A 27,093-nucleotide genomic window follows, 5' to 3' on the forward strand; every position below is an offset into this window, starting at 1 on the left:
TCAAAAGTATCAGGCTTATTGGTTAAGGGTAGTAACAGCCGCATCAGCAAGCTATCTCCATGCTTGTTTTCCCAGACCATAAAATTCAATGTCCTTGTTGGTTGCTGTCTGAACCTAATTCCCCTTTTCCTCTTTTCCCCCTGCTGTTGAAGCAGAGCGCAATATTACTTCCCTAATGACCTGGATTGGTTACTGTCAGACAAGATGCTGGGTTTGATGGAGTTTTGTTTTGACACAGCATGGCACATCTTATTTTATGCTAAAATTGATCGATGTATGAGACCTTTGGTAAGACTTTCACATCCCAGATTATCTTCCTCTTTGAGGAGTGGAGCAGAATTAGAAGGCTTTGTAGTTCTTTGCCTCCCATACATCAGACATAAGAACATGCCATACTGGGTCAGACCAAGGGTCCATCAAGCCCAGCATCCTGTCTCCAACAGTGGCCAATCCAGGCCATAAGAACCTGGCAAGTACCCAAAAACTAAGTCTATTCCATGTTACTGTTGCTAGTAATAGCAGTGGCTATTTTGTAAGTCAACTTAATAGCAGGTAATAGACTTCTCCTCCAAGAATTTATCCAATCCTTTTTTTAAACCTAGCTATACTAACTGCACTAACCACATCCTCTGGCAACAAATTCCAGAGTTCAATTTTGCGTTGAGTGAAAAAGGACTTTCTCCGATTAGTTTTAAATGTGCCACGTGCTAACTTCATGGAGTGCCCCCTAGTCCTTCAATATCTGAAAGAGTAAATAACAGATTCACATTTACCCGTTCTAGACCCCTCATGATTTTAAACAGCTCTATCATATCCCCCCTCAGCCATCTCTTCTCTGAGCTTGAACAGTCATAACCTCTTTAGTCTTTCCTCATAGGGGAGCTGTTCCATCCCCTTTATCATTCTGGTCGCCCTTCTCTGTACCTTCTCTGTCGCAACTAGTGGCGACCAGAATTGTACATGGTATTCATGGGACGGTCTCACCATGGAGTGATACAGAGGCGTTATGACATTTTCTGTTTTTTATTCACCTATCCCTTTCTAATAATTCCCACCATTCTGTTTGCATCTCTAGTTCATACGGATATAGGTCCTTAAGTCTCAAGTGATATGGTTTTGGTTGTCTCTCTTCCTTTTGATATTTGTTTCTTGCAGTTTGCTTAGTGGCTCTTATTGTATTGTTGTACTTTATAGAAACATAGAAATGATGGCAGAAAAGGACCAAATGGTCTATCCAATCTGACCAGTAAGCTTATGGTAATATCTGCTGTGTCCTGTAAGTTACCCCATGCTTATCAGTTTCCCACATTGTAAAAATCTGGGTCTTCATTGGTTGCTGTTTTAATCCAATTGCCCGTTATGCCTTGCCGTTGAAGCAGAAAGCAGTGTTTGAATTGCATCAACAGAATCGAGACTTATGGGTTAAGGGTGGTAATTGCCACATCAGTAAGTTACCCCCATATTTGTTTCCCCAGACCGTAAAAGTCGGGTCCCTCGTTGGTCGCTATATGACTCCAATTCCTCTTTTCCCCCTGCCATTTGAAGCAGAAAGCAATGATGGAGCTGCATCAATGTCAAGGCTTATTGGTTAAAGGGAAATAACCGCTGCATCAGCAAGTTTCTCCATGTTCTCTTTTTTTTTTTTCTTCATTTCCATCCATGTTTGCTTTTAGTATAATGTCCCAGCTGGTGTTCCGTCAATCACAACTTAATTAAAAAAAAATCTCATCTTTCGCCTTTTATTTACATTTCTTATATTCTGCAAATCACCAGGATACTTTGCAGCTCACAGTTTATGTACATAATACATATAAAACAGTAACATGTACCTTCCTAAAACATCTGCAATCATATCTTTATTTAATAAAAATATAATTAAAAATAAAGGCCTTAACTTTTTACTAAACTTAAAATAATCCAACTCCTCCCACACGTCCATCAGAATAGAATTCCACAACTGGGGAGCTATCTCTGAGAGAGCTCTAGTTCTTTATTTCTTTAATTGGCATGCAGAGATAGGATTCTCAAATTGCAATTGGGAAGAGCGCAGAGTACGAGAGATTGTACCACAACAGTTTTTCTGACAAGCAGTAGTTCTCTATTCATAATGCCTTAAATATAAAAGTCAAAACTTTGAACTCTTTCTAGTCGGGAGCCAGTGTAGTTTCATTAAATGTAGTTTAATCCTGGTCCCCGTCCCCCCCCATGGAAATTTAACTGATGCATTCTGCACTAATTGCATCACATGCAATAAATATTTAGGAAATCCCAAATATAAAGAGTTGCGATAGTCTGAATGAGCATGAGCCAATGCTTGTACCACCATATAGAATTCTGGCAAAGGGAGAATTTCAAGGAATGGTATGTTTCAATATAGGTGAAGTCTTGTAGGGGAGCTGCAGCTGGATAGGTCCACATAGTAAGGTGGAGAATTTGTCCCCTGGAATATTTTCTTTAGAATTCAAGTTCTATAAGCTTCATATACGTTTTTGACTGGCTGAACTGCAGTCTTTAAAACAGTACAACTATAAAACTAAGATCATATTATTTTATGCCCCATTCCCTCCCTCCCCTCCCCCCCCCCCCCCCCACCCCCATAGCTAATATTACCCTTCAAGCTAATTTTAATGAAGTCTGGATCAGTTTTAATTTTTTACCCTAAAATATTTTGACCTGTCACCTAAGCCTTGCTTAAATAGGGCTGGAAAAATCTTGAGCACCTAGTCACCCAAAACTTCATGCCTGGCATCTACTGGACTATGTTAAGGACATGCCACTATAGCCTATTGTAAATTTCTGGAAACTGATTCTATCTATAGTATCTTTCCTCAAATATCACAGGAAAATAGTTATGGAATAATTGTTCTTTGCTAGGAACTTTATTGTCAATTACAGCAAATATTTACAGAAAAATAGCAAGATAGCAGAGAAAAACAGTGGCTAACAATTTATCTTCCTGTGTATATAGGGACAAATTGCATATTTACATTTCATAATTACTACTACTACTACTTCTATAGATCTCTTCAATGGTATGCAGTGCTGTAGAAAAAGACAGACCCTGTTCAGTAGACCTTAGAATCTAATCAAGACAAAGGGCAAAAGAGACTTTGAGAATTTCATTTATTAAGACATTGGTTAAAAATTAAATGAGGCTGTAAGCAGGACAATTGGGTTAAGATTTCTAAATTTCCATGGTGCGTTAGATTAGCTAGACCCACCTTCCATGACATCAGTACATTGATTTAATATTGATTGGAAATTGATATAATTATTCCATTGTTCTGTGGTGCCATCTAACAGATGTTAGCTTGCATAGCAGATACCTTGAAATAAATTCTTTTATTATTTATTTGAACACTCTAACTATTTTAAAAACTCTCTATTTAAAGAAACCTGCAATTTTCCAGATCTTGCAAATTAGCCAGTTACTTGTTGAGGACATTACTTTCGTTGCTTTTTGTATATCTGGCCTTCCTGCTGCTCATAATAAAGGGAGCTCAGTGTTTTTCTACAATTCAAGTGCTATCGTACTAGTGAATGTCTCCTCCTTGTTCTGTAGTTTCCAAGGCTGGCCTATAGCTCTGCAGAGCACTGGCATTAGTTCTCCCACGGATGAACAAAGTCCAGATCCATGCCATCTGTGTACAGACCTCTGGATTCAAATTCCAGTTATTCGCAATCGGGCCGATACAGTAAAAGTCGCGGGAGAATGGGCAGCCCAAGCCACTCTTTTGTGCGTGCGATTCTGTATTCAAATGAGGGCCCGCAGCAAAAAGAGACGCTAGGGACACTAGCGCGTCCCTAGCACCTCTTTTTGGACAGGAGCGGTGGCTGTCAGCGGGTTTGACAGCCGACGCTCAATTTTGCCAGTGTCGGTGCTCAAACCCGCTGACAGCCATGGGTTCGGAAACCGGATGCCGGCAAAATTGAGCCATGATATTAAGTCGGAGGGTGCACAGAAAAGCAGTTTTTACTGCTTTTCTGTGAAGTTTCCCGGTGCCCGGAGAAATTAACGCCTACCTTTGGGTAGGCGCAAAATTTCTGAAAGTAAAATGTGCGGCTTGGCTACACATTTTGCTTTCTGAATCGCGCGGGAATGCCTAATAGGGCCATCAACATGCATTTGCATGTTGCGGGCGCTATTGGGTTCGGGGGGAGGGGGGGGGTTGGACGCACGTTTTCGACACGCTATTACCCCTTACTGAATAAGGGGTAAAGCTAGCGCGTCAAACGCACTGTACTGTATCGGCCTGAATGATAGAAATGAACACTTGCTAATTGGTTTCATAAGAACTCTGAGGGGTGTATCTGGTTGAATTACCCTACACTCACTTGTGTTGAAGAGGCTATGTGGCTCTGTGCTGCTAAAGAAAGATGCCATGCCTCTGCCAGACTATCTTGAGCACTATATCCTATTGTGGCCCAGGGTGGCACACTGAGGAAAATATGCCCCTGTGACTGAGAATACCGGGGGGAGGGGGGAAGCAGTGTAGCTGCAGGGCGCATTGGATCACTGAGGCGCCAATGCTGGCATGGCTGCAGGATTGCTGGGAGGACACCACAAGTGTTAGCTGCGGAACGCACAAACTGCTGGGTGAGTGATGTGGGTGTAGGCCCTATCAGGTTACACTATAGCTAGAGATGGGAGGAGGATGGAAGGAAATGAAGTGTGTGTAGAAAAATTAGGGAGGGAAGATGAAAAAAAGAAGAAGATGGAGTGAGCAAGGTTGGGAATGGAAAAAAAAAAACTAAAGGAGGGAAGGAAATATTTCCCTCTTTCCAAAAAAGTATATTGAGCAAAAAAATAAAATACAACAGAGTAGAGAGAAAAGACCCTCATAATATGTAATTTGTAAAGAAATAATCATACTTTTCCAAGTTCCCAAAAATGTTGACTGGTGCCAACAGTTTCTTAATATTTTTCTTTCCCTACTCATACAATAAGAGCATTTAAGATGTATTTTTAAAAAGCAATACCTTTTGCAGCTACTTAGATTAAAGAACCTTGTGTGTTGTTTGACAAACATTTTTCTGCTTATATGAGCTATCTAGGTGATACCATATCAAAACACACATGTAATTTCTAACATAATACTAATACCCTTTGCAGAGGTTATGGGTCTGATATAGTTATGTTGCTCCTGAGTCTTAGGAGTAGCCTAGTGGTTAGAGCTGTGGACTACAAACCAGGGAAGCCAAGAATCAAATTCCACTGTTGCTTCTTGTGGCTTTGGGCAAGTCTTTCTCTGAGGACAAGCAGAATGGCAGTACTCATACATGGGTGATGACATGTGATGGAGTCTGGCCCAGAACTTTGATCTCAAAGATTCTAGAGCTTTCAAACATGCTTTACTGAGCATGTGCAACTATGGTTATCACCTTGTCCCCAGGAGCCCTGGACAACATAGCATCCCCTCCTGCTTGCCAGTTATGGCAGTGCAGTCTCCTTGTGAGAGAGGGTGAGCAGAAGCCTGGGCAGGCAGCATTGCTGCTGCATCTTTGAGCCATGCCCATTATTGGCTGCCTGTGTGTGTCTGTGCAAGTGCACCGATGATCTGATGTCTGGACTGCGTTGGGGACCAGGACTGCATTGAGTGCTATGGTCACCCTTGATGCCATTGAGGTGTGTGGCTGCCCTCAATGCTATAAGGGCCATCGACTGTGGATGCCATTGAGCACCGTGCATGAGTCACACGCCCTAGCTGCAGGCAAGAACCTTTCCACGCTGTAGGTGTTGGCAGTGCCATAGACATCAAGCACGATGGGCTCTCAATGCACCATTGGAACAACCATCAACCTGAGCGTTGTATGCCATGGGTCTTGATATAGCAAGCTAGTGGCATCGACATGTCATCGAGGGCCTTGGAGAGACATGTTGAAGTCAGTACTGGCGGGTGCCGAGACTGCCATTGAGCGCCATTGTCCCTGGACACCATTGAAGCCATCCTCAATGCCTTCATGGTGTGTGGCCACCTTCGATTTTGTTAAGCACCATGGAGGCCATCGAACATGTTGCCAGTGATGCCATTCGTGGAGACTCTAGATGTCTAGCACCTTCGCCGCAAGGGGGCACCGGGATTGCCATTGAGCGTTCTGGTCACCCTCGAGGCCGTCAAAGCCATGGTATGGGGATCCAGAGAGCCCTTGAGCACCTCAGAAGCCTTGGGCGATAGGAGCTTCAGGACTTGAACAGCCTTGGCACAGAGTGCCAGGGTTGCCATCAATAAAAGCCTTGGCACCCTTGAGTGCCAAGGCATCTAGGATGCACCATGGTCCAGTGCCTGTGGGGCTATCAAGCATTCGGGGTGCCAATGAGCCCCTTTGTGTCAGGACAGGGCACAGAGGGGCATTGTAGTGTGCTATCGATGGCATACGGCTGTTGGATGCTGTAGACGCAGATGCTTTTGGGTATCCTGAGCTGCCATCCAGCGCCAAAGGTGCTGGAGTCGTAGAGTGTCTGAGGAGGTTACCAGATTTCAAGCACCATGATTGCTGTCAAAACTATTGTCCATCATGGTTACTGGCAGTGGACGCTATTGAGGTCACAACATTGATCTCTGGCGCACAGGTGTGCCGAGGGAAGCTGTCAATGGTGCTCATTTCATTGGCTCCTTTGAGCACCGATGCAGCATGTTGGTGCAGCAGGACACCTGGTGGTGCATTGGTACCGAAGAGCCTCCGATTTTGAGCACTGCGGGTGTCGTCAGTATCACTGGACCATTAATGCCTTTGGGCACCAGGGTCTTTATTAGTGCCACCGACCCTTGAAATTTTTTGGCCTTCTATGTTAGTGAGTCATTGGCATCTATGGGCACCAGGAATGCTGCCAGGCTTTGGCACCCCAGGCACCTGCAGATGTCATCGATGGCATTGTATGCTGTCTAACATGTTGAGAGCCTGTGACTTGGTCAAACACTGTCAGAGCCCTGGGCATAGCATTATTTTGTGCCATGGAGCATCAAGAGCACTATTAGCACCTCTGGCATCAGTGCCATTGTGGGCACTGTTGGATAGTATGTCTTTTGACCCCTCCCATATTGGTTTTCGTTTGAATCCCCTTCATAGTGAAGCCTCTGGGGTCCATCCCTTGCAAGTCTGTTGCCAAACTGGAACCTTTGTTTCTTTTGAATCTGTGCACTTCCTTGCAGGCCCAGGACCTGTGGGCATTGGGTGACATTGGTGGCAGCTGTTTGGATTGTTTTTGCTGAGGTGTTACCGTGGTGGCCTACCCCATCTGACTGGGTGGCCGCTAGTGGCCATTTTGGTCGCTTATGAACCTCAGTGGTCAGCAACTGTATCCCACTCACCTGGAGAGTAGGAAAGTGTTGTTTTTTTTTTAAGATAGGGAGGCCTCAAATCCTATTGTTTCCTTTCCCTTTGGGAAGGGGAGATACAACTGGTTTTCCAGAGGTGATCCTTATGGGTTCCCCCTTGGACACCTACTTGTCCACCCCTACAAGGGGTGGCCCTTGTTCTCAATTTCCCAGAAAAGGGTTTTCACAGTTTCTGACTGGCAATCATTTTGTTCCCTGCGGGATCCGAGAGCAGGTTGGATGATAGTGCTCTTTACTAGGTGCTCCTAAAGCGCAGCACGTTTATTTTTGAGAGGGAGCTATTCCGGATTGGATCTACCTGTCATACTCAGGTTCTCCCCTTATGGGCAGCTCCCCAGTGAAGATTAAGGCTTTCTGCCACGCAAGAGTCAACTTTTTGATACCAGCTAAGCACAACGTGTATTTTTCACGGATGACTACAACCTGCTAGTCATTCTCGTGTGTGAGACCCTACCTCAATGAGGAGGGTTCTTGTTCATTTGCATCCTACTTGGCAGGTATGCCTTTCAGCTTCTTGCATTCATGGTATATCTTAGTGTATACCTGCAAGGAATGGACACCACCTTTTCTCTGTTTGTTCACCACGTTTTGGCCAGTACTGCCTTTAGCTTTTCATACTTCACTGGGTTGAGGAAAGTGCCTTCCTGCTCACCTGAGCTATCCTGTGGACAGGAGAGATAGGCCTACCCTTGATAGGGTGGAGTGTGAGTGAGCTTCAGGCCTAGCTTCTCCCTGCTTGCGGTTTGAGCTACTGATTTTGTTTCAGGAATTGCCTTTCATCCCCTGATACTCTGACCTGAGTATCAGGGGATGAGTGGTCAGATGTGTCTGTCAAGTAGGGGCTGCCACAGATCTTGCTGCTGTTGCTATGTCTTGTTCCAGAGAAAAGCAGAATGGCAGTCCTGTAACAGATGTTTTCCGTGGGCAGCAGGATGCCAGTCCTCACGAAACCTATCCGCCTCTCCAGGGAGTTGGTTTCTCCATGTATTAGTTATATCATGAACTGAGGGACTCTGCTTAGGAGACAGGGTGATAGCTACAGTGGCACATGCTCAGTAGAGCATGTTTGAAAGTTCTAGAATCTTTTGAGATCAAAGTTCTGTACCAGGCTCCATCCAATGATGTCACCCATGTAAGGTCTGCCATCTTGCTGTCATAGAATACCTGTTTCAGGTAAGCAACTCTGCTTTACCTTCCGTTGCCTCATGTACAAGCTTAGATTGTGAGCCCTCTGTGGATAGGGAAATACTACAGTACCTGAATGTAATCAGCTTTGAAGTGGCTGAAAAACAGAATATAAATCTAAATAAAATCCCTTGTTGTAAAACTTCCATTTCACATTGTTACTTGTGCATTATTTCCTTAAAGGTTGTAGCTGTCTCTAACATGCCTTCTCTCTCCTCCTCTTCTACTAGGTATATATATTTAGATATTTAAGTCTTACTTCATAATGCTTATGCTGTAAACACTTGTCTGTTTTAGAAGCTCCTCTGTTTTTGTTCCTCTTAAACATGTGACCTCTAGCACTTAAATAGTGTAAATTTTTTTTTATAATTCTTTTTCATTTAATACAATGAAACATATGAAAATAAGTTTGCAGCCAGTAAGATAATTACTAGTAAATATGTAGGAAACAAAACCCACTGAAACACATGATAACATATAATAGGGGGAGTATTCTACAGGAAAGTGTATAGCAGAAAAAATATTAAGTGAGGAGTACCATAAATTCCAGTTTTCTTTTACCCTAATTAATCACACCAATCAGCTAAGCTTCTAACCCACGCTCTGCATTTTTATTTACTATAAAAGTCTCCAAATGCATAGGGTCAATAAAAATTAACTTGTTTGAAAAATAATGAAACACCTGCAAGGAAATTTTAGAAAGAGAGGCTCCCAGAGTCAACACTTTACTTTTCAATGAAAGGAAATGCATCCTCTGAGCTTGAGTAGCACGAGAGACATCTATATAGACCACCTGCCCACAAAAAGAAAAAAATCCTTATTTTTTAAATATTTGGAAATAACTGATTCCTTATCTTGTTAGCACAGAATTAGACAAAGTAGCCCCATTAGAAATCATATCCAGCAATTCTTCCAGGAACATCATAATACTAGGGCTATCCACTGAAGTAATATACCTGCCCTGGTACTCATTATCCAGATTTCTCTGTATAGGCAAATAAAATGCTTTGGATATAGATGGTAAGCTCTCCTCATCAAAGCTAAAATCTTTTAGATGTTTTTTAAACATTTCGGTTGTTGACTATAACCTAGTACAAGGAAAATTAACAAGATACAAGTTCCTAGCTCTAAGCAGACTTTCTAAGACTTCTATTTCATTATGCATAGACACACTACCTTTCATATGAGCTAGCTCTGCATTTTGTAATAATGAAACCTGAGAGTTTAGGGCAGATGTAGTTTTTCCAGCCTCTTCCCCTGTGATTCAAAGGAGGACCTAGTTTCCACTACAAAAGCACTAAGCTGTGAGATGGATTGAGACGTGTTTTTGTCAAGCTTTGCAGTTAACCCCCAAAGGTCTGAAAGAGTTACATTATGGGGCTCTGGAATTCCTTCTCCATTGCCAAGAATATCATTGCCTAATGGCTGTTGAATACTTCCAGACTCAAAAGGAGGAGCTGTAGTACCAAGATAGGCAGATCAGGGGGCACCTCCTTCAACTCAGATCGTCCAAGTTCTCTTGCTAATGCCTCTACTCCATGTGAGTTATCAGGCTGAATCTCAATCCTTTCTTCACGGGAAATGGTACCCACATGTTGAGGGGGTAGTCTGTTTGTGCCAGGATTCAAGGAGGCACCAGGAAAAGCACCACCGTAGTCACTAACTGGTAACTCACCTCTTCTCTGTAGGTGAGAATCCATGGAGCCTTGAGCCACAGCAGGTGCGATGTAGATCTTAAATTTCCTCTTCCTCCCCATTGATGAAATAACGCAAAGCCGTGTGCTCCTTTGGTGCACATGGCTTTGGCGTCAGCTGCGCGCCACAGTGCTCAAGTTCTTATTGAGGAAGTCAGGCCCACTTGGATGACGTCACGGCCTGCGTTTCTGAGTGGGGAGCGGCAGCTTACTGTGATGTTTCTCAGCTGGGCCTGGACAGCAAGGTGCTACAAAGTCTCACCAGGCACTCCTCTCCTTGAGGACTTCCCCCTTTATTTTATTTCATGTTGATTTAGTACCTGTTGCAAGTCTGTAGTGGTGCTGTAGTATTAAGTTAAGAATTAGAAAAATTTATAGCTCCATATTTCATCAGAGTTTTGCATAAAACAGACACTTGGGGAGATGAGTATCTTGTTCCATATGATGGACAGCTGATTGGTAACTGAGGTTAATCACGATCTGTAATGAAAAATGAGTGCATTTATGCTTAAGTCCCTATGACACATAGAGTAGTGGCTAATAGCTGTAAGTGTGTATGTAATAAAACCTGTCAGTATGATGTACACAGGCAATAAATGGCAAGCAGGGGTTTTTTGCCTGGTAATTTTATCTCCCTTTAGTGTTCCTGGTCAGTTAGAGCAGACCTGTGTTGGGTCTTTGCAGCTGATCTGGGGAGCAGAAGACCTGACTTTGGGATCAAGCCAAGGTCCCCCACTTAACACACAGCACTGCCATTGAGCCACCAGGCTAGCTCCATGTTCTGTTTAAAAGAGAGAGAAACACATCCCTGGGGTATTTCAGAAATTAATTTCCTGTGTTGCTCACCAATCCTTTGAGCAAGTGATGACAAATTACCCAGGAAGCGAGCTGATGGCAGCCTGGCATTTTCAGCAGGGTGTGATTTGTTAATAGGATGACTTAAAATCTAACTGCACTCTAGAAGTTAGTTTTTTGCAAAATATTTACTCTAAGCATGAGTCTGTTTATATATGGAAATAATGTATATGTATGCTATTTTTAAAAGGTTGAGGCTTGACTAGCAGTGAACTTGTGCTGCCCTGCTTTTCAGTCCCTTTTGGAGAAACCTTATCAATGTTTCCCACTCCCTCCTGTTAGTTTGGTCGGAGGGAATGTACTGACTGGAGGTATGCTCAGTTGGGAGACTCATTCCCCAATGTGCTCTTGTGTATTTAAGCCAGTGAAGAAAAAGAAGATCAAGCGCGAGGTGAAGATTCTTGAGAACCTCAGAGGTGGAACCAACATCATCAAACTTGTTGATACTGTCAAGGATCCTGTGGTAAGTGCCAGCGTTGAGGAGGGAAGGCAATTAGTAGTACGTTATTTCCAAAGTATATGTGCTAAGTAGCAATAATCAAGCTGCATCAAGCACAAATGCTACTGGTAGGTTATTTTAACAGTTTTCAAGCTTCTTTTCTATGATTTTCCTGAATCTTTAGGTCAGGTTTGAAAGTCACAAATGACCTTATCCTCAGTCCTGTTGGTCCATGCTATTTGTCAGACACACACTACATAGAGCTAATTTTATATGTAGGACAATAAATAAAGATAAAGACATAATGGCCATATCTGAGACCTGGTGGAAAGAGGTTAACCAGTACGACACTGATACCAGGGTACAAATTATATTGATATAACAAGGCATATCAAATTGGTGGAAAAGTGGCGCTATATATTAGGGATGATGTAAAGTCAAGCAGGGAAAAAGTCCTGCAGGAAACAAAAAGCAGCTTGGGATCTTTATGGATAGAAATTTCATGTGCGACAGGGAGGAGTATAGCAGTGAGTGTTTACCACCATTAGCCTGGCCAGGATGAATCAGACGGTGAAATGCTAACAAATTAGAAAAATAAAATTGGCAACACTAATGGTAGAGTTCAATTATGCCAATATTGATTGGGTAAATGTCTTATTAGGACATGCTAGGGAAGTAAGTGTCTAAATGCCATAAATGACTGCTTCATGAAGCAGCTGGACTTGGAGCTGAAGCGAGGGTAAGCCATTTTAGTTGTCCTCAGTGGCATGTAGGGTCTGATGCAAGGGGTGACAGTGACGGGGCACTTAATAGTGATCAGTATGCAATCAAATTTGACATAATCCATTGAAGGAAGGAAATTTTAATTAAAACTACTGTAAAAGTATTTACTTCTGATGTAAATGGTTTTATTGGCATAATCATAAATACAACAAACCACAATGAGACATTTGCCAGAAAAATCAGATCACCCATTTACCCTTCCATCCCCCCACCCCCCTGATTACCATGCCCCATCTCATATTGACGAACCTCCACACAGCATAAGTAAAAGTGAGAGCATGCAAGACACCATCCACAGGAAAACATTACAAATGAGAATAATAATACAATACAAGCAAAGAGTGTCAAGAACAAGAAACGAGAAAAGCTCCATTCCAAGGGTAATGGTTTTCTTATGGCAGTGTGGGGACACAGTGCTCCCCTACAAAGAGTATGGATTGTTGTATCTCCCCAGGAAGCACCTGATAGAATGGCTGCCAAATTGCAAGAAAACCTTTCCTGCTTTTAGGTATTAAGAGATTAATGGATTTATGTTCCAATAGTAGCAGATCCACCATATTCGCTTTCCACATAGATGGACCAACAGTATCCAGCCATTTTGCCATAATACATTTTTTCACTACTAAATAAGCTTTAACTACAAGGGCTTTTTGAAACTTATTTATCATAATATCATCATCCTCCACAGACCATGAGAACTGTATACCTAGTAGGGAGCATAAGGAATTCAGAATAGACTGCCAAAATTCCTGAATTCATGCACAGGACCACAGACAGTGCAGTAAAGTGACACCAGCTAAGGAACACTTTAAACATGCATCCGATGGAGCATTATGGACTTTATATGCTTTTAAGGGTGAAAAAAATAACTTATGGACAATTTTAAACTGCATTTCTCATGACATCATACTCTCCGTCAACTTATTAACCAGAAGCATTCCCGCTAGAATGTCTTCATCCTGAATCTCCTCAGCAGTATTGCCCAAATTGCAGCTAAGGACTGTAATAAATGATGATCAGTAATAGAATGGATATATTTATATGCCTTAGCCATTGATAATTTCCCCCCAATCATTAAATGCAAGATCCTCTGAAAAGCACTAGAAGTACCCTTAGACCAGGCTTTTATTAAAGTATTCTCAAAGTAAATCTGAACCTGAAGATGAGCCAGATAATCTTTTGAACTCATATGTAGAAGTTCAATACAGTAACCCAAGGTATGTAATTTCCCTGTATTAAGATCCATTAAATATTGTATTGAATCCACTCCCTCATTCTCCAGCTGTCTTCAAAAGATTGGACAATCCCCTGCGCCGAACTGTGAGTTAACAGTTGGTGGCAAACACGGAGAAATTTCCCACGAAAGATGGAGCAGCTTCCTAAGAAATTGCTAAACCCTTCTGGCATTTCAAAATAGGGATTGTGAAAGAAGAGAAGGGAGTGTACCCTTGGGTGCATTCAAAACATATTTTAAATTAAGAGGAGAGGCAAATTGTCTCTAACTCCAAGATGCTCCTCCTATCCCTGACAGCATATAGGCCATATTATAATATTTGATATGAGAAAACCTTACTCCCCCCTTCCTCTTTAGGATAGTTCAGCTTGACCATTGTCAATCTCGCCTTTTTAGATTTCCATATAAATCTGGAACAGATTATTTATACATGTAAGATCTTTCCTCATGAGTACAATGGGGATCATTTGCAAAAAATACAATAATTTCGGAATCAATATTTTCAATAAAGCTACTCGGCCCAAAACAGATCAGGTATTCCATCCAAGCTTGGATACGCTGACCGAATTCCTGTAACAGAGGTACTACTGTTAGTTATACTACTGCACAGGTTCATGATGAATTATGATCCCTAAATATTTAATTTGTTCCCCTGCCCACCATAATGGAAAAGGCCATCTAGCTTGAAGTATCCTGGTCAAAGTAAGACCCTCTGATTTATTTAATTTTAATCCTGAGATTTTCCCAAATTCAACTATCAACTCCAGTACTTTTGGCAGTGAGTGGTGAGCCCTGGACAATGTCATGAAAATATTGTTTGTCAACAACATTTTAGATTCAAGACGCCTTATCTGGATCCCCTGAATGTTGCTATCCTGCTTGATCCTTCAGATTACGGGCTCCAGGGTCAAGATAAATAGTAAAAGGGGATAACGGGCAGCCTTGCCTTGTGCCTCTATGTAAAAAGAGAGCCTCTGATAGCGTACCATTGACCTGAATATAGGCCAAGGGTTTGGTTTAAAGGATTTGAGTTGCAGCTAGAATATTACCTGAAAATCCACTTTCCTGCAAAACATACTTAAGACCAAGAGGACCCTTTCAAAGGTTTTCTTGGCATCAAAGCTGTCAACAAGTGGGTCCTATATTTTGGCACTAATACTAATTTCCATAGCTAAGAGCAGCTTTCTAATATTAGAGTGAGAATACCTACCATAGACAAAACCATATTGCTCAAGGGATATTAAATTTGGAAGAACATATTTTAACCTATTGACCAGTAATTTTACATACATTTTTATGTCGAGTTTGAGGAGTGAAATAGGCCTATAGGAAGCTGGATCATCTGGTCCCTTACCCAGTTTGGGTAATACTGTTATCACTGCTGTCCGTAAAGACTCTGGCGGTAAAGTCATTGGAGAGGTCTTTCACAAAATCATAAAGAGCCTTATAAAATATAACATGAAGACCATCTGGCCCTGGAGATTTAAAGCATTTTAATTCCTTAATTCCTTGAATCTCTCCTGACATAATTGGAGAATTGAGCTGATCCAATACTTTATCCTCTAATTTAGGTAATTGTAGCTTATTCATAAAATTAGACCTGGCGATTGCATCTTCCTCTTCAGCTGTATACAGTGCCTAATAGGGAAAATATTTTGTGACTTCTATCTCCTGCACATTAGCACAGGTGTCTCCCTTAGCATTTTTAAGACCCCTCTGTGCCCTCACCAAATTGGCTAATAGCCTACCTGGTTTATTTCCAAATCAGTAAAGTTAGGTTTACTGCAAATAAAGAATCCAGTGCTCCTTTTATGGCAGTGATCATTCAGTAACTTCTGAGTAGACAATTTCTCTTTCCATTCAGTTGTCCCTAGAGTATTGTAATTGGCTTTATATGCAGCAAGTTGCTTATGCAGCTCTATAATAGTAGTATTAAGAGTTTTGTTTAGTAGAGAGATGGCTAATTATTTCACCTCTCATGACAGCTTTTGCTGTTTCACAATATAGAATAGGCATAGCACAATGAAGATTTTTCTCAAATTCCTTCTATTTCCTTTCTAAGTAAGATGTAAACTCAGTACCATTAATCAACCAGGTGGGCATTCACCAGAGCAGGGATCTTGTAGCAAGATTGGTTCTTGCTGATGAGCAAAGCACCGGACAGTGGTCTGATATCACTAGGGGACCAATAGAAGCAGATTTTATATTTTTATATTTTGAAATAACTGCTCAGACATCACTATAAAATCCTATGCAGGATTTGATTGAGTGAGTCCTGACACAGTGAGTGTAATCCCATTCACCCGGATGAAGGATCTGCCAGATATCTAACAAGTTCAATGTGGAGCATAAAAAGTGACCACCTTATTGTCATGTCACTACTAGGTCCTATGCTCAAACCAGGCCATCTATCTTATCTGCCACATAGTTTAGGTCCCCTCCCAAAATAATGGGAGCTTCGCCCATACTCTGCAAATTGATAATAAGGCGAACAAAAAATTTGACACTAACGATTGGGAACAAATACTGATGCCAGAATAACATTCCTCTCATGGAGCCTTCCCCCACTAAAACAAAATGGCTCTCAGAATCCACCATAACCTGTTCAATTTGGAAGGATACATTTTTGTGGATTAAAATAGCAACCCCACAACTCTTAGTAGAACCTTACGCTGAGAGCACCTGAGACACCCACTGCCTTCATAATTTTAGATGTTCCTTTTCCAACATATGCATCTCTTATTTTTCAATATTTTTTCCTGCTTTTTCTGTTTTATGTAAACTGGTATGATTTGCATTTTAATGTAAGAATGTCGGTATATAAAAATTATAAATAAATAAATAAACAAATCTCTTGGAAGAAAATAGTACTCCCTTTCAACATTTTCAATTGTGACATTTTGTTCCTGCTTTATCAGAGCACCTAGACCCACTACATTCCATGAGATTAACTCAGCCGGGGTCCCCATCCCATGTATCCTGTGCCCCTTAAAGCTGATTTCCTTAAACATACAGGGAGTTCACTCCGTCCCAACTCGAGCTGCAGTCTCTCCGATGAATCAAAAAAATAAATGCAGTGGCATAGAAAAATTTTCCCCCACATACTATGCTGCGTGGCATTTTGCATGAGAATAATAACCCCCAAAGAAAATATTCTTGATACTTAACCATATTTTGTCCCCCCTCTCTAAGTTCCCCCAAAGCAACCCCTTGCATTGGAGCTCCCCTAAAGAAAAAAGGATAATTGCCTCCCCCAATGGAAAACCAAGATTTATTTATTTTTAACTTTTATATACCGATATTCCTGTATAGAATACAAATCACACCGGTTTACAATGAACAAAAACCTCGCCTGTGAGCGTTACATAGAACACTTAACAATGAATAAAACTTTGAATAAATAACATTGAACAAAATGGGAGACATTGATTAAACAAAAGGATAAACACGTAAATAACTGAGATACAAGGACTTAGAGCTAATCTGATGAGCTATGTGACATTACTCAAAAAGGTTAATAAATAATTAGTTAAAAACTTAATAAAATACAATACTTAATGGAAACAATTAGGCAAGCTAGAATGAATTGGTTTGGCCAAAGTGAAGGTATGAACTGGTGTCGTCATTCTGGAAACGCTGATCTAAATAGCCACGTTTTGAGTTTTTTTTTTTTTGTTTTTTTTTTGAAAGATATCGGGCAAGGGTCTTGTCAGAGATCTGGTGGGAGAGCGTTCCATTGAGGAGGACCTGCAGTGGATAGGGCTCTTTTCCTTAGGGATGTTTTTGCTGGGGGGGGGCATATAAAGTGCCTTGGTAGGCTCTTCTAATTGGTCTGACCGAGGTGTGAGGACAAAGATGGATGGTAAGATCAATTGGGGCGAGATTGTGTAAGGTTTTGTGCATAATGGTAAGGACTTTGTAAAGGATTCTGAATTTGATAGGAAGTCAATGGAGGTTGTAGAGGATGGGCATGATGTGATCACTCTTTTTTTTTTTTTTTGTGTTCGTCAGGATCCTGGCAGCAGAATTCTGTAACATCTGTAGGGGCTTGATGGTGTTTGCAGGAAGGCCGAGAAGCAGAGAGTTACAGTAGTTGATTTTTCAAAGAATGATTGATTGCAGTACCAAGCGGAAGTCATGCAAATGAAGGAGGGGTTTCAGCTTTTTTAGGACTTGCAGTTTGAAAAAGCATTCCTTAGTGGTGTTTACAAATTTTTTGAGGTTAAGCTGGTTGTCCAGGAGCACGCCCAGATCTTTCACATAAGACGAGTGTTTGCAGTGAGTGAAATGGGAGGGTGGTGAGTTAAGGAGGAGGTTGTTGTCCTCCTGAGAGATGATGAGGATTTCAGTCTTGTCAGTGTTGAGGACTAGATTGAGACTAGAGAGGAGCGTGTTGATTTCTTGGAGGCAACTATTCCAGAAGCTTAGGGTTTTATGTAGAGATTCAGTGATAGGAATAAGAATTTGAACATCATCTGCATAGAGGTAATGATTGATCTTTAGCTTGGTAAGAAGGTGGCAGAGAGGTAGAAGGTATATGTTGAAGAGGGTTGAGGAAAGGGAAGATCCTTGGGGGACTCCCAGATTGGAGCTGACCGGATGCGATTCTTTGTTTATTTTGACCTTGAAAGATCTGTTGCAGAGAAAGATCACCTTGGATGCGTTCAGGTGCCTCACCCTAAGAATGTAATCTATAGAAATTACAGCAACATGGCAGTACCGTTAAACTTATGCCTGTTTACGAAAGTTGTAGACAACCAACAGCTTCAGGAAGCCTCAGTAACACAGGCCGACCAGGAAACAGTCTGCAAAGTCCCATCACTAATAAGAGTAACTGATGATAAAAGGTAATGGAGAACATTCACTTCCAGTCCAAAAGATCGAGTGGGCTTAAGACTCAGTTTCCATGTAGAAACGCCAGCCAACCGCTTCATGGTGGAAATTAGCTGACTCTGCAATGGTGGTCACCATCGTGATTTATTCACCACTGTCTTGTATACCATCAAGAAATGTTTGTACCTCTCCTTCGGTCTCAAAAAGATGAGCAGAATTCTTATGCCATACCCTTAGTCTTGCCAGATAAAGGAGAGCAAAGCAGATCTGCCTATTCACAAAGGCCATGCACACCGGAGCAAATTCTTTCTGCTTCAGCAAGACTTGAGGTGAGAAGTCCTGGAACAATAGGATATGCTGGTCGAACATCTGGAGCTCCTTCATTTTGTGGTATGCCTGTAAGATTTCTACTTTCTGCATGTAATTCAAAAGCTTGAAAATCAGTACTCTAGGCCGGGTGCGTCCTGCGGCCATATCCCCCAAGCGATGTGCTCTTTCAATAATAATGGGCCCACACTCCATCAGGATGTTTAAAACTTGAGCTAACTCTCACTCAAGGTGAGTTTTTAGCATTTTCTTTTCAATCAACTCCGTAGGTTCCCTCGCCTGGAGCAGTTTTCCCAAGTCCTCAATTTTGTCGAATTGCTAGGCTAATAGTTTCTCTAACCATGGAAAGTTTTGCCCTGGCCACCACAGAGTCATCTTCCACCATGCTTACTCGCCCCTCCATCATATCTAAGTGTGACCCACAGTCCACTATGGAGGTTTGAACTTCTGTGATTTGGACCAAAATAGCATCAAATTCGCTACTCTCAAGGCAGCCACAACTGCTTCAGTAAGAACAGCCACATTCGCATTTTTAAACATGAGTGGCGATGTATTCTCCTTTGTGGTGGCCATTTTGCAATTAGATAAGCATGGCTTCTTCTCTTTCCTGGAGAATCTGGTGGACATTACTTTTGGTAAATGCATAATAAACCTGTCTATAAACTAATGGAATCTGCCACTTGGTAGTAAACAGTTAAAAAACAAAACAAAAAAAAAAACCAACCCCAAAACAAAAAAACATGGTGTCTGTTGGCAATGGTACTCGATATTTAGGGTAAGACACCCAGAGCCCAGACTCGCACTTCCATCCAGGTCCACTGCATCACTTGATCCGATAATTCCATTTTTATTTAATTCCAAAAACTTAGTGAAATCTATATCCAAAAAACAATTTTAGAAAAAGAAAAAAATATATATTTTGCAAGCTCTCCTGCTTGCAAAAAACCTAGCCAGAAGAATTTAATTTTGAGAGGAAACTACAACAAAATGAAATTAGACAAATCATTCAAAAATTTACCCTTCTCCCCTGTAAAGTTGGTTAGCTTATTATAAAGACAGACAACTCGCACAGCAGTCTTTTCAAGCTCTGTGAGCTTTGCCATCAGATGTCACCCACTTGTTTGGCTGATTTGTCCTGTTATGTACGGGAAACACTTGTTAGAGGAAGCAACTTTACTTTTTCTTCTTTCTTGATACTTTGCTAAAGGCTGCTAAGCTGCTAAAATGTCATGACATTTTTCTCACCTGCTTTGTAGGAGGCATAAAACATTGTGCAAGAACAAGAAAATGGTAGTTTCTTTTTGAGATAAAAGTTTTAAGGGGAACTTATCTTCAGCCTTTTTGGTGGAATGTGGTACAGGTGCATGTTTTGTGGTAGGGATTGGGTTGTGGCAGTCTGGTTTCTCCGTCTCATGCAGTCCTGGACGCAGTCATGGAGAAAACCTGGTAGTCCCCCCCCCCCCCCCCCCCCTTTCTCTGGACTTCCAACATCCAGGAAAACAGATCTGAAGCTTTGGATGAGAAAATCTCCCTATTATAGGGTGGTGCAGTACCCGCATGCCTCCACTGTAGTTGAATCGGCCATGAAGAAGGCAAAGAAATTCAGGTTCCACTCCAGTGCGCTGCTGGGAAGGGACAACCGCTACCTGGACGAGTTTGGGAAGAAGGTCTTCTAAGCAGCCATGTTGAATACAAAAATCCAACAAAATCAATTCTACATCACTCAGTATCTGAGTGTTTGCAGTCTATCAGGCCTCATATCTGGGGCGACTCCACAAATGCAGGGCTACCTCCTCCCTTCATGGACATAGAGGAAGGGTTACAGCATCTCCTCTGGTCGATATATGAAGCCTTCGAGACATCTGCCCATACATCAGTGGCTATAGGGGCCTGCAGGATGAGAGCAAGCACCATCCAGGAAGATGTCCAAGAGAAGTTGGCTGATCTTCACTGTAAAGGTGATAACCTCTTTGGGGACAAGCTGCGGGGGACAGTCTTGCAGGTAAAAGAGCAGAATTTGGCGGTTCTGTCCCTGTCTTCCCTCTTGGAGCAACCATCTGCTTCCAGGTGGTGCTACCGAAAGCTGGACTACCACCAATGTCTGAATCGACAGTTTATTCCTTACCGGACACAGGCTTTTCCACAGCCTGGACCACAAGTGCAGCCGGCGCTCCCCAGGAATAGAACCTGAGCACAACGTCAACAGCCAGCCATTGACTGCACCCCAGAAGCTACCTCAGAATTTTTGAGGATAGCCAAGCCACTACTGCCGCCATATGAAGAGGCCGGATAGCCCAATTTTACAACTCTTGGGTGGTGATCACACAACAGACCATTCGGTTTTGAATATCATCCATGAGGGCTACCAATTAAAATCCAAGAAGACCCCATTGCTTTCGTGCCTTATGCCCTTTCTGCAAAACTGCACCCAGGCACTGCTGCTACATGAGGAAGTGTCCTCTCCTACAACAGCATGCCATCCAAGTGGTGCCTGTTTGCAAATGCAACTTGGGGTTCTACTCCCAATGGTTCCTCATACCAAAGAAATATGGAGGTCTCTGCCCAGTCCTGGATTTAAGAGCCCTCAAGTTCATTCCAAGGGAGAAGTTTAAGATGCTCGTTAGAGCTCAAGGATGCATAATCTCACATTCCGATGGGGGGGACGGTACAAGGTGCTCCCTTTTGGTCTATCATCCGCCCCGAGAGTCTTTACCATGTGCTTGGCGATAGCAGTGGCCCACCTCAGACAGAAGGGGATCTAGCTATTCCCTTATCTGGACGATTGACTTCTGGTAGCAGCAGAAGAGAATTCTCTGCAGGCTCGCTTAAGAGACTATCAATTGCTTAGAAGCGTTGGGTTTCATAATAAACTACGAGAAGTCCAACCTCCAGCCAACGCAGCTTCTGTATTTCATTGAGCCAAAATCGATAGTCATAGGAAGAGCTTATCTCCCAAAGGACAGAGAGCAAACCATTCAAATGTTAGCACTGCAACTGCAGGGCACGACTAGCCCCCTCAAACCACCAGATTTTAAGCCTGCTGGGCCACATGGCGGTGATATGTCGTACCACACAAACTGGACTCCTTATGCAGCGCCTACAGTGGGGGTTAAAGTCTCAGTGGTCTCAGTTCACTCAACCGTTACACACCAAGTTGCTGTTAACAAAGGCCATGCACAAGGTCATAGCATGGTGGCTGTCCCCGTCCACCCTCTCCATGAAAGCTCTGTTCCAGAGCCTGATGCATCAGGTAGTTTGACCACAGATGCTTCAACAAAGAACTGGGAGCACACTTGCACCAGCTAAAGACACAGGGGCTATGGTCCCTGTCAGAGCCCAATTGTTACATAAATCTGCTAGAACTCAGAGCAGTTCCAAATGCCCTTCTTACTTTCGTCAAACCAGGTCAAAGGAAAGCATGTTGTGATCCACATGGACAATCAAGTAGCTATGTTCTATATAAACAAAAAAGGAGGGCAGATTCATGGCCTCTTTGCAAGAAGGCAATACAACTCCTCATGGGCACTGATGTACTCCATCTCCCTGCAAGTGACCTACCTTCAGGGACTAACATCACAGCATGCCAACTAAGCATGGTGTACCAGCCACATGAATGGACTCTAAACCAAGAAGTTGTGGACGACTACTTTGAGAGATGGAGGTCTCCTCGCATGGATCTCATCATAGTGCACAACAGAGAGGTTCTGGCATTCTGCTCAGTTTATCCCAGCTGAGAGTGATTCCCGCAGGAAGCATTCCTCATCCCATGAACAGGGGACTTCTGTACACTTACCCTCCGATCCCTCTCATTTCCCGGACCATACAGAAATGCATTGCGGATGGCACATTGCTCCAGCATGGTCGAGACAACCTTGGTGTGCCTATCTAGTTTGGCAGTCCATCACTCCTCCCATCTCATTGGGGGACAGTGCAAATCTTCTAACGCAGGAAGGGGGGTGGGGACATTGCTACACCCCATGCATTCTTCACTTCATCTCACAACATGGAGATTGAAAGGACAGTATTAAACCATCTGCGCTTATCAGCAGAGGTTGAGGACATCCTCATATTGTCACAAGTCTTCTACAAAGAGAAATTATAGAGGAAAGTGGTACCATTATTTGATTCGGGACCAGGCAAAGGATATAAATCCATTCTCACTGGAAACCTTACTAGAGTACCTTCACACTCTCTACCAGTCTGACTTGGCAACAGCTTCAATCAGGGTTCATGTGAGTGTGATTGCTGCATATCACCTCCTACACAATGGGCTTCTAATATCTAACCATTTCACGCTTCATGGAAGGAATCTTGAGACTGCCGGTGACCAAGCCGGCAATCCCTTGGGATCTTAATCTAGTTTTGGAACATGTGCTGCCTTCTGAAGTACAAGTGGGACACAGAGTGGCATGACTATCCAAAGGCACTAATGAAGAAGGAATAAAGCAACAAAGGTTTTGGAAAAATCCTCAAGGCACTGATAGAGGGAGAAGACAGCACAGAGTGTCATGAACACCTCAAGCTGTAGTGTGGGATATGGCAGCAAGTCGGTGGCAGAAAGACCTCAGCGGCATAGTCCGAGGTATGGCAGGAAGGCTAAGTGGCATCAAGACCTCCAAAGTGCTTTCAGCCATCCTGACACTTCCATGGAAATTCTGAGCTTTTAAACTAGAACAAAGGAGAAAGCCGACAGTCGCTCAGCAGCGCATGGTTCGGAGAGAGGTATCTTCAAAGGATACTAATGATGCATTAGAATTAGGGCATCCCGACAGTGAGGTTCCAATAATTAGAAAAATAGTCCAAGTGCCTGTAACTAAAAACTCACCTGAGCTAAAAAATTCTAACTTATCCCTATCAATTAAAAAGTAGAATGAAAATACAAACAAAAAACAAACTTTGAAATGTTTGTATGCTAATGCCAGAAGTCTAAGAAGTAAGATGGGAGAATTAGAATGTATAGCAGTAAATGATGACATAGACTTAATTGGCATCTCAGAGACATGGTGGAAAGAGGATAACCAATGGGACAGTGCTATACCGGGGTACAAATTATATCGCAATGACAGAGGAGCAGCCTGCATGAGACTAAATACAAAATTGAATCTTTATGGGTAGAAATCCCTTGTGTGTCGGGGAAGACTATAGTGATAGGGGTATACTACCATCCACCTGGTCAAGATGGTGAGACTGACAGTGAAATGCTAAGAGAAATTAGGGAAGCTAACCAAATTGGTAGTGCGGTAATAGGAGACTTCAATTACCCCAATATTGACTGGGTAAATGTATCATCGGGACACGCTAGAGAGATAACGTTCCTGGATGGAATAAATGATAGCTTTATGGAGCAATTGGTTCAGGAACCTACGAGAGAGGGAGCAATTTTAGATCTAATTCTCAGTGGAGCACAGGACTTGGTGAGAGAGGTAATGGTGGTGGGGCCGCTTGGCAATAGTGATCATATGATCAAATTTGATTTAATGACTGGAAGAGGAACAGTGTGCAAATCCAAGGCTCTCATGCTAAACTTTCAAAAGGCAAACTTTGATAAAATGAGAAAAATTGTTAGAAAAAAACTGAAAGGCGCAGCTACAAAAGTAAAAAATGTCCAAGAGGCGTGGTCATTGTTAAAAAAAAAAAACAAAACAAACAAAAAAAAAACATTCTAGAAGCAGAAAATAGGATAAAGCATAAACGTTGGCAAGTTAAATGTAAGACATTGATAAGACAGGCTAAGAGAATTTGAAAAGAAGTTGGCTGTAGAGGCAAAAACTCACAGTAAAAATTTTTTTAAATATATCCGAAGCAGAAAGCCTGTGAGGGAGTCAGTTGTACCGTTAGATGATCGAGAGGTTAAAGGGGCACTTAGAGAAGATAAGGCCATCGTGGAAAGATTAAATGATTTCTTTGCTTCGGTGTTTACTGAAGAGGATGTTGGGGAGGTACCAGTAATGGAGAAGGTTTTCATGGGTAACGATTCAGATGGACTGAATCAAATCACGGTGAACCTAGAACCTAGTAGGCCTGATTGACAAACTGAAGAGTAGTAAATTACCTGGACCGGATGGTATACACCCCAGAGTTCTGAAGGAACTAAAAAATGAAATTTCAGACCTATTAATAAAAATTTGTAACTTATCATTAAAATCATCCATTGTACCTGAAGACTGGAGGATAGCAAATGTAACCCCAATATTTAAAAAGGGCTCCAGGGGCGATCTGGGAAACTACAGACAGGTTAGCCTGACTTCAGTGCCAGGAAAAATAGTGGAAAGTGTTCTAAACATCAAAATCACAGAACATATAGAAAGACATGATTTAATGGAACAAAGTCAGCATGGCTTTACCCAGGGCAAGTCTTGCCTCACAAATCTGCTTCACTTTTTTGAAGGAGTTAATAAACACATGGATAAAGGTGAACAGGTAGATGTAGTATACTTGGATTTTTAGAAGGCATTTGACAAAGTTCCTCATGAGAGGCTTCTAGGAAAAGTAAAAAGTCATGGGATAGGTGGCGATGTCCTTTCGTGGATATGCAAACTGGCTAAAAGACATGAAACAGAGTAGGATTAAATGGACAATTTTCTCAGTGGAACGGAGTGGACAGTGGAGTGCCTCAGGGATCTGTATTGGGACCCTTTTCAATATATTTATAAATGATCTGGAAAGAAATACGACGAGTGAGATAATCAAATTTGCAGATGACACAAAATTGTTCAGAGTAGTTAAATCACAAGCAGATTGTGATAAATTGCAGGAAGACCTTGTGAGACTGGAAAATTGGGCATCCAAATGGCAGATGAAATTTAATGTGGATAAGTGCAAGGTGATGCATATAGGGAAAAATAACCCATGCTATAATTACACAATGTTGGGTTCCATATTAGGTGCTACAACCCAAGAAAGAGATCTAGGCATAGTGGATAACACATTGAAATCGTCGGTTCAGTGAGCTGCGGCAGTCAAAAAAGCAAGCAATGTTGGGAATTATTAGAAAGGGAATGGTGAATAAAACGGAAAATGTCATAATGCCTCTGTATCGCTCCATGGTGAAGACCGCACCTTGAATACTGTGTACAATTCTGGTCGCCACATCTCAAAAAAGATATAATTGCAATGGAGAAGGTACAGAGAAGGGCTACCAAAATAAGGGGAATGGAACAGCTCCCCTATGAGGAAAGACTAAAGAGGTTAGGACTTTTCAGCTTGGAGAAGAGACTGCTGAGGAGGGGATATGATAGATGTTTAAAATTGAGAGGTCTAGAATGGGTAGATGTGAATTGGTTATTTACTCTTTCGGATAGTAGAAAGACTAGAGGGCACTCCATGAAGTTAGCATGTGGCACATTTAAAACTAATCGGAGAAAGTTCTTTTTTACTCAACGCACAATTAAACTCTGGAATTTGTTGCCAGAGGATGTGGTTAGTGCAGTTAGTATAGCGGTGTTTAAAAAAAGGATTGGATAAGTTCTTGGAAGAGAAGTCCATTACCTGCTATTAAGTTCACTTAGAGAATAGCCACTGCCATTAGCAATAGTTACATGGAATAGACTTAGTTTTTGGGTACTTGCCAGGTTCTTATGGCCTGGATTGGCCACTGTTTGGAAACAGGATGCTGGGCTTGATGGACCCTTGGTCTGACCCAGTATGGCATTTTCTTATGTTCTTATGAGAGAGCCAGCAAAGGCAGATTGATTTTTTTCCATCAACTCCGCCTGTTCCTCTTGGAGGTTGCGCTCAATATCAACATAAGTTTACATCCACCTCCTCACTGGAGGCTGATGCTACTCACTAAAGCTCTGAAATTTTCTTTGGCTACTAGGTCTTTGATATCTTATGTTTCAGGAAATCAGTTTTTGAAAATACTGCCTCCATTTTACCTCAGAAGCAATAATCATAGAGGAGCATGCTGTTAGTTTTGGGTGTTATACTTCTGCTGCCCCTGTCCTTGCCTCTGCCCTTGGATTACTCTCCTGCCTTTTGCCCCTGCTTGAAAGCAAGAGGGAGAAGAACAGGTGGTGATGGCACATCCTTCCCCAATTTTAACTTATGGCTTGAGCTGGCTTTCACTCTTGGCTTTCTGTGGCTAAAAAAGTGTGTAAGTTTAGGGGCAGGACTTTTTTTTTTTCCCCCTCTCACTGCTGCTGCTGCTTGTGCTTCTGATAGGCTGGGCTGGTTCTGCAAGAATACCTAATCCTCTGCCCCTGCTATTTTTCTGCCCATTGCTATTCTCTCCTCTCTCCTTTCCTTGCATTGGCTTGATGGAATTAGAAGTAGCTACTTGGGGGGGGGGGATGATGTCACTGATACTGTATTGCTCACTAGTATCACTCTGAAACTCTGTCACATGCACTCAATCAAGCTGACAGACTGAGTTCACTTTATTGCTTAGCAAGCACTGATAACTTG

General features: G+C 42.2%; 1 protein-coding gene across 3 annotated transcripts in view; it reads left to right on the forward strand.

The window, feature by feature from the left end:
* The window catches only part of CSNK2A2 (casein kinase 2 alpha 2), a 255,941-nt gene that overhangs the window by 84,935 nt on the left and 143,913 nt on the right, over positions 1-27,093 (forward strand). For 2 of the 3 annotated variants that reach the window (XM_029609253.1, XM_029609254.1), the window contains exon 3: positions 11,433-11,534. The exons of the other annotated variant lie outside the window; for it this stretch is intronic. In XM_029609253.1, coding sequence (XP_029465113.1) covers positions 11,433-11,534 — 102 coding nt within the window. The remainder of the gene's footprint in view (positions 1-11,432; positions 11,535-27,093) is intronic. 3 annotated transcript variants of the gene reach the window in all.

The sequence above is a fragment of the Rhinatrema bivittatum genome, chromosome 7, assembly GCF_901001135.1.
Source record: "Rhinatrema bivittatum chromosome 7, aRhiBiv1.1, whole genome shotgun sequence".
Taxonomy (NCBI): domain Eukaryota; kingdom Metazoa; phylum Chordata; class Amphibia; order Gymnophiona; family Rhinatrematidae; genus Rhinatrema; species Rhinatrema bivittatum.